The sequence below is a fragment of the Palaemon carinicauda genome, chromosome 32 (assembly GCF_036898095.1).
Source record: "Palaemon carinicauda isolate YSFRI2023 chromosome 32, ASM3689809v2, whole genome shotgun sequence".
NCBI lineage: Eukaryota > Metazoa > Arthropoda > Malacostraca > Decapoda > Palaemonidae > Palaemon > Palaemon carinicauda.
The window spans coordinates 22,099,672-22,110,678 of NC_090756.1; the positions used below are offsets into that span (position 1 = coordinate 22,099,672).

General features: G+C 36.7%; 1 protein-coding gene across 1 annotated transcript; it reads right to left on the reverse strand.

Moving 5' to 3' along the window:
* Positions 1 to 345: 345 nt before the first annotated feature.
* Positions 346 to 9,913, reverse strand: LOC137625731 (ras-like GTP-binding protein rhoA). The gene is made up of 3 exons (XM_068356624.1): positions 9,651 to 9,913; positions 4,670 to 4,870; positions 346 to 2,587 (listed from the first exon to the last, which is right to left on the reverse strand). The coding sequence occupies exons 1-3, from the start codon at positions 9,840 to 9,842 to the stop codon at positions 2,354 to 2,356; spliced, it is 627 nt and encodes a 208-aa protein (XP_068212725.1). The 5' UTR covers positions 9,843 to 9,913; the 3' UTR covers positions 346 to 2,353.
* Between the last annotated feature and the right edge of the window lie 1,094 nt (positions 9,914 to 11,007).

Below are 11,007 nucleotides of genomic sequence, written 5' to 3' on the forward strand. Positions count from 1 at the left end.
ATTTCCATTAAAAACTAATTTTTATTTTTTCACAAAAAACTATCTTTTTTCTGTCAGATGATGACTCGTCTGCTTTTATTGTCATTATTATTCTTCATCAAAAACTATCCCGAACTTTTCCTGTCCGTTATCATCTTCCAGGAATCATCATTTGTTTCCACGTCCATTATAATCTTTACCAACAACTATCACTAGATAACGCAAATGAATTTCCTTCCATCATTATCCATAAGGACCTATTCACCTACACTGTTAAAAAAAAACCGTAATTGCAATCGGAAAATCTCCGTAAAAACAAACTGTTCTCAGCCGTATTTCAGTAAAATACAGGGGACCGTCAAGGATCTGCTCTCTTACACTGTTAAAAAACCTTAATTTTGATCTGAAAATCTCCGTAAAAACAAACTGTTCTCAGCCGTATTTCAGTAAAATACAGGCGACCGTCAAGGATCTGCTCACCTACACTGTTAAAAAACCTTAATTTTGATCTGAAAATCTCCGTAAAAACAAACTGTTCTCAGCCGTATTTCAGTAAAATACAGGCGACCGTCAAGGATCTGCTCACCTACACTGTTAAAAAACCTTAATTTTGGTCTGAAAATCTCCGTAAAAACAAACTGTTCTCAGCCGTATTTCAGTAAAATACAGGCGACCGTCAAGGATCTGCTCTCTTACACTGTTAAAAAACCTTAATTTTGGTCTGAAAATCTCCGTAAAAACAAACTGTTCTCAGCCGTATTTCAGTAAAATACAGGCGACCGTCAAGGATCTGCTCACCTACATTGCTAAAAAACCTTAATTTTGATTTGAAAATCTCCGTAAAAACAAACTGTTCTCAGCCGTATTTCAGTAAAATACAGGCGACCGTCAAGGATCTGCTCACCTACACTGTTAAAAAACCTTAATTTTGGTCTGAAAATCTCGGTAAAAACAAACTGTTCTCAGCCGTATTTCAGTAAAATACAGGCGACCGTAATTTTTACCCTACTTTGTTATTATCTTTTACGGGTTGGTGACCGTGGTGCAAACGTTATAGAAGCTCTCTTAGTGAAGATCTGGCTGTTATTTTACCATTGTCGAGTAAACATGGTAGAGACTGTAAAGTGAGTCGTTTTTAAAACTATAAATGCTTGGTAACAATTATTCCAGGCTTTTTATAGTTTTTAAGCAAATTTTTAAGTCTATTTGATATCTTCATCACGCATAATCTTTCTCGGTTTCAACGTCCATTATAATCTTTATGGATCTGGTCACCTATTTAATACCATCATCATCACACAGATGTTATTACCATCCCCCATCATTCACAAACAACCCTCACAAGATGACGCAACTCCTCAAACAACCATCACAAGATGACGCCACTCCTCAAACAGCCTTCAGAAGATTACGCAACTCCTCAAACAACCATCACAAGATGACGCCACTCCTCAAACAACCATCACAAGATGACGCCACTCCTCAAACAACCATCACAAGATGACGCAACTCCTCAAACAACCATCACAAGATGACGCAACTCTTCAAACAACCATCACAAGATGACACAACTCCTCAAACAGCCTTCAGAAGATGACACAACTCCTCAAACAACCATCACAAGATGACGCAACTCCTCAAACAACCATCACAAGATGATGCAACTCTTCAAACAACCATCACAAGATGACACAACTCCTCAAACAGCCTTCAGAAGATGACGCAACTCCTCAAACAACCATCACAAGATGACACAACTCCTCAAACAGCCTTCAGAAGATGACGCCACTCCTCAAACAGCCATCACAAGACGACGCAACTCATCAAACAGCCATCAGAAGATGACGCAACTCTTCAAACAACCATCACAAGATGACACAACTACTCCTGCGTCCCCTCATCTTCTCAACTCCTCAAACAACCATCACAAGATGACGCAACTCCTCAAACACCCATTACAAGATGACACAACTACTCCTGCGTCCCCTCATCTTCTCAACTTCTCAAACAACCATCACAAGATGACGCAACTCCTCTAACACCCATTACAAGATGACACAACTACTCCTGCGTCCCCTCATCTTCTCAACACCTCAAACAACCATCACAAGATGACGCAACTCCTCAAACACCCATTACAAGATGACACAACTACTCCTGCGTCCCCTCATCTTATCAACTCCTCAAACAACCATCACAAGATGACGCAACTCCTCAAACACCCATTACAAGATGACACAACTACTCCTGCGTCCCCTCATCTTCTCAACTCCTCAAACAACCATCACAAGATGACGCAACTCCTCAAACACCCATTACAAGATGACACAACTACTCCTGCGTCCCCTCATCTTATCAACTCCTCAAACAACCATCACAAGATGACGCAACTACTCCTGCGTCCCCTCATCTTCTTCTCGACGAACCGGAGCGCTTCTTTGGAGATGGCTTCCAGTAATTCTGGAACCCCGTCGGCCGTCGTCGGACTGCATTCCAGGTACCCCACGGCGCCTATGCTTTGGGCCATTTGACAGCCTTCCTCGTAGAGGATGGGCTCCTGGTCTCTCTCCTTCAGCTTCTGCAGGATCTTCGGGTCCGTGCGCTGCTCCTTTTGGGAGGAGAAAGAGATAAGTGTCAGTTGAGGAATGCCAATTCTAATTTGGTAATTGGAAGGGTTACTAGTTTTTAAATTGTTACTTGATCGGTTGCCAATTTTATATTTTTACTTGAGGGGGTTAACTAGTTTTAAGTTGTTATTTGAGGAGTAACCAATTTTTAAGGTATTACTTGAGGGGTAACTAGTTTTAAGTTGTTACTTGAGGGGCTGCCAGTTTTAAGGGCTACTAGTTTTTAAGTTGTTACTTGATCAGTTGCCAATTTAAAATTTTTACCTGAAGGGTTAACTAGTTTTAAGTTGTTACTTGAGGAGTAACCAATTTTTAAGGTATTACTTGAGGGGTAACTAGTTTTAAGTTGTTACTTGAGGGGCTACTAGTTTTTAAGTTGTTACTTGATCAGTTGCCAATTTAAAATTTTTACTTGAGGGGTTAACTAGTTTTAAGTTGTTACTTGAGGAGTAACCAATTTTTAAGGTATTACTTGAGGGGTAACTAGTTTTTGAGTTGTTACTTGAGGGGTTGCCAGTTTTAAATTTTTACTTGTGGGGTAACTCGTTTTAAGTTGTTACTTGAGGGGCTGCCAGTTTTAAGTTTTTACTTGAGGGGTATCTAGTTTTAAGTTGTTACTTGAGGGGTAACCAGTTTTAAGTTGTTACTTGAGGGGTAACCAGTTTTAAGTTGTTACTTGAGGGGTAACCAGTTTTAAATTTTTACTTGTGGGGTAACTCGTTTTAAGTTGTTACTTGAGGGGCTGCCAGTTTTAAGTTTTTACTTGTGGGGTAACTCGTTTTAAGTTGTTACTTGTGGGGTAACTCGTTTTAAGTTGTTACTTGAGGGGCTGCCAGTGTTAAGTTGTTACTTGAGGGGTAACCAGTTTTAAATTTTTACTTGTGGGGTAACTCGTTTTAAGTTGTTACTTGAGGGGCTGCCAGTTTTAAGTTTTTACTTGTGGGGTAACTCGTTTTAAGTTGTTACTTGTGGGGTAACTCGTTTTAAGTTGTTACTTGAGGGGCTGCCAGTTTTAAGTTTTTACTTGAGGGGTATCTAGTTTTAAGTTGTTACTTAAGGGATAGCCAGTTTTAAGTTGTTACTAGTCTCATGTTGTTACATGCGGGGTAACCAATTTTAAGGTGTTACTTAAGGGGTAACCAGTTTAGGGTCAGTTGCTATTGATTTTCTGTCTTTTCATACTTGATGTTTTTTTTCTTGATAGCTTATATAAAGGAAAAATACTCTTTCTGATTTAAGTTATATAAAAAAGATAAGTTTATAATAACATATTTAATAAATTTTGTAAACTATAACAACCTTCTAAATATGCCTACAACTTTTTTTGGTCAAGGGAAAGCTCCTATTTTCCAAAGGTATTCCTGCAAAATAAATGTAACAACATTTTTGGGTTATTGGACAAATCCATGTCTCCAAATACACCTAAGAATGGTTGGAATAACCTACATGAGTGACCTTGACCTTTGTGGGTCAAGGGAAACCTTATCTCGTAACACATTCCAACAAAAGGACTGGAAGAATCTTCGTAAATGACCTTGGCTCTCTTGGATCAAGGCAACCCTCTTTATCTGTAAATGCATTTGAGGAAAAGGCTTGGAATCATCTTTATAAACGACCTTGACCTTTGTGGGTCAAGGGGAACCTTATCTCGTAATGCATTCCAGCAAAATGATAGACAGATTCTTCGTAAACGATCTTGTATCAAGGGAAACCTCTTTCTGTAAATGCATTTAAAGAAACTGTCTACAATAACAGTTGTAAACGACCTTGACCTTTGTGGGTCAAGGGGAACCTTATTTCGTAATGCATTCCAGCAAAATGATAGACAGATTCTTCGTAAACGATCTTGTATCAAGGGAAACCTCTTTCTGTAAATGCATTTAAGGAAACTGTCTGCAATAACAGTTGTAAACGACCTTGACCTTTGTGGGTCAAAGGGAACTTCCATAATCCCGTGGAGACTATGGCCTTTGGTTTAGAATTCCAATTACGGAGATAAACTCCGGACAATCTACTGAACCCAACTGAAGGCATTCATACTCCAAACTCTAATCCAAACTCACCTTACAGCATCCCACCAACAGGATTGGAACCTTCGGGAGATAGAGTCGAACCTCCGGTATCCACCTGTCCGGGATACTCCAGAAGGAGTCCGGGTTGACGATGGAGTAACAGGCCAGGATCAAGTCAGACTCCGGATATAAGATCGGACTGAAGCTGTCGAAGTCCTCCTTGTCGTCTGTGCTGAAGAAGGCGATTTCGAGCTGGAATGATGGAAGGAAGGAGGTCACTTAGGAGACATATGTGTGTGATAAAGCCACTGTTTGTGTGTTTATATATGAGAGAGAGAGAGAGAGAGAGAGAGAGAGAGAGAGAGAGAGAGAGAGAGAGTTTTGTAAAAATGATTTGTGTTTTTGCCAGTTTCTTTGCGCTTCTGCTATAATATTTACCTTTTTGCTAGATTTTTTAGCTAGGGCACATCCTGGAGGGACAGATAAAAAAAAAAAGAGAGAGAGAGAGAGAGAGAGAGAGAGAGAGAGAGAGAGAGAGAGTCGGAAGGGAAACCACTATCAGTTGTTTATTTCAAGCACTTAATGGTTTTTTGTAACTAATCAAAATTACGAGAAAGAGAGAGAGAGAGAGAGAGAGAGAGAGAGAGAGAGAGAGAGAGCAGGAAGGGGAACCACTATCAGTTGTTTATTTCAAGCACTTAATGGTTTCTTGTAACAATATCAAAATTATGAGAGAGAGAGAGAGAGAGAGAGAGAGAGAGAGAGAGAGACTCTTAGCTTTGCAAATGACGACATAAGCTATCCCCGAGGGTGGAACGTCGCTAGACAGGTAACTAATAGGCGATCCAAATCCAGTTGGGGGTGATCTGATGTTCTGCAGACTCGCCTCTATGATAGATGTGCATAAGGGCAAATTTACACTTGGATTTTCTCTATTAGAAATCGAGGCAGTGACTCGGGTATTGAAGGGTTTCGACATAGATGGGGCAAATTGGTTATATTGAGAATCAGTAAATGATTATTTAATTCATTCATTTTGCTTACATGTATTATTCATAAAAGACTGCATATGAAAAGGTTAAGATAGCAATGAATAATGAATGAATGAGGCACGTGTATCGATCTGTTGATGTTTTTGTATGAAAGAATTGTCTCAGGATATAATTGGATTGTTATAATAATGGTATTATCCTTGAAATGGTCTTTTGTGTTTATTCGTTAATTATTGCGTTGTTTGTTGGAGAAGTTATTGTTGAAACATATTTTATACTAAGTCATTGTGCTTTGGAGGTTCAGAAATTGGGGAGCTTATCTTATCATGAGGAGAGAGAGAGAGAGAGAGAGAGAGAGAGAGAGAGAGAGAGAGATCAACAGGCAAACTGATACGACAAATGCAATGAATCGACAAGCAAACAGATACGGATACGACGAATACAAAGAATGAATCAACAAACAAACAGATAATGACAAATGCAATGAATGAATCATCAAGCAAACAGATACGACAAGTAAAAGGAATGAATCAACAAGCAAACATTTACGACAAGTACAAAGAATGAATCAACAAGCAAACGGATACGACAAGTACAAAGAATGAATCAACAAGCAAACAGATACGACAAATGCAAAGAATGAATCAACAAGCAAACAGATACGACCAATACAAAGAATGAATCATCGAACAAATAGATACGACAAATACAAAGAATGAATCAACAAGCAACCTGATACGACCTATACAAAGAATGAATCAACAAGCAAACGTATGCGACAAATACAAAGAATGAACCAACAAGCAAACAGATACGACCTATACAAAGAATGAATCAACAAGCAAACGTATGCGACAAATACAAAGAATGAACCAACAAGCAAACAGGTACAACAAATACAAAAGAATGAATCAACAAGCAAACAGATACAACAAACACAAAAGAATGTATCAACAAGCAAACAGATATGACAAATACCAAGGATGAATCGAAAAAAGCAAACGGATACGACAAATACAGAGAATGAATCAACAAGCAAACAGATACAACAAATACAAAGAATGAATTAACAAGCAAACAGATACGACAAATACAAAGAATTAATCAACAAGCAAACATACGACAAATACAAAGAATGAACCAACAAGAAAACAGATATGACAAACACAATGAGCAAATAGATATGACAAACACAATGAGCAAACATATATGACAAATACAAAGAATGAATCAACAAGCAAACAGATATGACAAACACAATGAGCAAACAGATATGACAAATACAAAGAATGAATCAACAAGCAAACAGATACGACAAATACAAAAGAATGAATCATAAAGCAAACGGATATGACAAATACAATGAGCAAACAGATATGACATATACAAAGAATGAATCAACTAGCAAACAGATACGACAAATACAAAAGAATGAATCAACAAGCAAACAGATACGACAAACACAAATGAATGAATGAACAAGCAAACAGATATGACAAACGCAATGAGCAAACAGATATGACAAATACAAAGAATGAACCAACAAGCAAACAGATATGAAATATACAAAAGAATGAATCAACAAGCAAACAGATATGACAAACACGATGAGCAAACAGATACGACAAATACAGAGAATGAATCAACAAGCAAACAGATACGACATATTCGAAGAATGAATCAACAAGCAAACAGATATGACAAACACAATGAGCAAACAGATATGACAAATACAAAGAAGGAACCAACAAGCAAACAGATACGACAAACACAAAAGAATGAATCAACAAGCAAACAGATATGACAAACACGATGAGCAAACAGATACGACAAATACAGAGAATGAATCAACAAGCAAACAGATACGACATATTCAAAGAATGAATCAACAAGCAAACAGATATGACAAACGCAATGAGCAAACAGATATGACAAATACAAAGAAGGAACCAACAAGCAAACAGATATGACATATACAAAAGAATGAATCAACAAGCAAACAGATATGACAAACGCAATGAGCAAACAGATATGACAAATACAAAGAAGGAACCAACAAGCAAACAGATACGACAAACACAAAAGAATAAATCAACAAGCAAACAGATATGACAAACACAATGAGCAAACTGATATGACATATACAAAGAATGAATCAACAAGCAAATAGATACGACAAATTTAAAGAATTAATCAACAAGCAAACAGATACAACAAATACAAAGAATGAATCAACAAGCGAGCAGATATGACAAATACAAAAGAATGAATCAACAAGCAAGCAGATACGAGAAATATAAAAATAAAATGAACAAGCAAACGGATATGACAAACACAATGAGCAAACAGATATGACATATACAAAGAGTGAATCAACAAGCAAACAGATACGACAAATACAAAGAATGAATCAACAAGCAAAATAAGATGAACTAAAAAGCAAACAGATACAACAAACACAAAAGAGTGAATGAACAAGCAAACAGATACGACAAACACAAAAGAATGAATCAACAAGCAAACAGATACGACAAACACAAAAGAATGAATCAACAAGCAAACAGATACGACAAACACAAAAGAATGAATCAACAAGCAAATGGATACAACAAATACTAGAAATTAATCGATAAGCAAACGGATGCAATAAATACAAAGAATGAATTGACAAGCAAACAGATACGACAAATACAAAGAATGAACCAACAAACAAACAGATACGACAAACACAAAAGAATGAATCAACAAGCAAACAGATACGACAAATACAAAGAATGAACCAACAAACAAACAGATACGACAAACACAAAAGAATGAATGAACAAGCAAACAGATATGACAAATACAACAAATGAACCAACAAACAAACAGATACGACAAACACAAAAGAATGAATGAACAAGCAAACAGATACGACAAATACAAAAGAATGAACCAACAAGAAAACAGATATGACAAACACAATGAGCAAATAGATATGACAAACACAATGAGCAAACAGATACGACAAATACAAAGAATGAACCAACAAACAAACAGATACGACAAACACAAAAGAATGAATGAACAAGCAAACAGATACGACAAATACAAAAGAATGAATCAACAAGCAAACTGATACCACTAACAAGAGAATGAATCAACAAGGAAACAGATACGACAAACACAAAAGAATGAATGAACAAGCAAACAGATATGACAGGATGAGCCAAGTTGCCCATTGCGCTGTAAACTACCTTTAATGTTCCAGGGTGCATAATTCCAGCCTCTTCCCCCGTTTAGGCAATGCACGCCTGGCATTAAGTGGGGGAATAATTTATCACGCTCCGTGTAGTGATGTATAATGTGATGTATAATGTAATGTATAATGTATAATGGGTATGTTTATGTTTTAGCTACTATAACTCCATTGTGATTTATGCTAGACCTTTGTTTTTTCTACGTTAAACATACATGATTTGTTACTTCATTGTTTTGTTTTCCGTAGAGATATGTATTATTGTTAAAATGCTTTTATTATTCTTGATTTCGAGTTAAAATTTTGTCTCGTATCTTCTAATTTTATATATATGTGTACACACACACACACACACACACACATATATATATATATATATATATATACTGTATATATATATATATATATATATACATATATATCATTATCATTATCGTTATCATTATTATCATTATTGATATTATTAATATTCTACCCTGCGGTAGGAGTATAAGAATACCACCACCGTGAGTCCTGCTTGTTGTAGAAAGCAACTAAAAGGACAGCTTTTGCCTTGCAGTCTTAATGTTTAGTAAAGACTAGTTCCCCTGCCAATAACTGTGGAAACTGCTCCCTTTCAATTGGGCAATTTAGTCTAAGGTTAGGCCCAAAGCCAATAACTGTTGTCAAGAACTGCAAGGGTATGTGATCAGGCAACCGACCCCTTAACGGTAGGAAAGATTATTATTATTATTATTATTATTATTATTATTATTATTATTATTATTATTATTATTATTATTATTATTATTATTAAACTCACCTGTTTTCCATCGGCACTTTTGACACTGATTGATTTGAAAGAGTAGACGATCTCTGAAAAATTTCTGACGGGGGTCTTTTCCGTCAGCGTGAAGAGCAGGTGGGTCTTACCACTCCTTCGCTCACCTACGGCCACCACTTTCACGTTTATAGAACCGTTGTCCTCCATTTCTTGCGGACTCACGCAGTTCATGGTGGGTTGCAGGAGACAACAGTTCTTTTTATACTTGTGTTTCTCTGTTTCAAATTGCTACTTATCCAATGTCTCTCCCCCCTCTCTCTCTCTCTCTCTCTCTCTCTCTCTCTCTCTCTCTCTCTCTCTCTCTCTCTCTAACTGGTTTCTTGAAGGTTTAATCGTCTCAGTATTTCAAGTTTAATCTGAGACAGAGGTGCTCTATCTATTTGTTCACCTCTGCATTTCTCCAAATATACTCAAAATTCAACCCCTCTCTGTTTTTCTCTATTCCTCTTTTTCCTTCGTTATCAACGTTTATCTTGTATCTCCCTTATTTACTCCTCCCGTCTATTTTCCAAACTTCTTCGGTATTCCCCTTTACCCCTTTCACTGAACACGAATACAGAGTGGAACTACACTAAGAAGGAAAGACCAGAGAATGCCAAGTCCAGCTGATAAGGGACACGTGACGTCATGCTAAGTTACGTAATACATCGGATTTAATCAATTTCTCAGACGATTTAGTTTTATGAATATATTTATTACGTAATGGATATGTAGGTATGAATTAATTTTATTTACAGAAAATCCCATATAGGAAAATAAATATATAAAAAAATAGCTTTATTTATACATTTATACAAACTTGTAACTTTGTTATTAATTCCTTGAGATAACACACGTTTGATAAAATACTTCACACGTGATAAGAACAAGAGCCTTAGAAGGATGTCCGGTATTTGATGATATGACGATTGTGGCTTGGATAATGTTTACAACAGGAAGTCTGCTATAAAGGTAGGAAATGCTTTGGAAACATCATATATATATATATATATATATATATACAACAACAACAAAAACAACAGCAGCAACAACAACAAATGCAGCCGTTTCTAGTCCACTGCAAGACATAGGCATTAATTATGTTAATTAATTTTTGAGGTTTGGACACTTTTCATCACGTTGGCCACTGTTGGTTGGTGATGGTGGGAGATTTTCGTTTGATGGCTCACAGTAAACTAACCTAGTATGGGTGGTCCCGACTAGTACAGCTTTGTTGATCAGGGCGATACGCAAACCCTTTCACCACATTAAGGTATGTATATATATGTGTGTATGTATAAATATATACATATATATGTGTGCGTGTATATATATATATATATATATATGTGTGTGT

Coding starts and splice junctions, on each gene's coding strand:
- LOC137625731 (XM_068356624.1), bottom strand. CDS start 9,842: ATGAACTGCGTGAGTCCGCAAGAAATGGAGGACAACGGTTCTATAAAC. Junction 4,871..9,650: donor AAAGTGCCGATGGAAAACAG/GTGAGTTTAATA, acceptor CCATCATTCCAG/CTCGAAATCGCCTTCTTCAG. Junction 2,588..4,669: donor TGTTGGTGGGATGCTGTAAG/GTGAGTTTGGAT, acceptor TCCTCCCAAAAG/GAGCAGCGCACGGACCCGAA.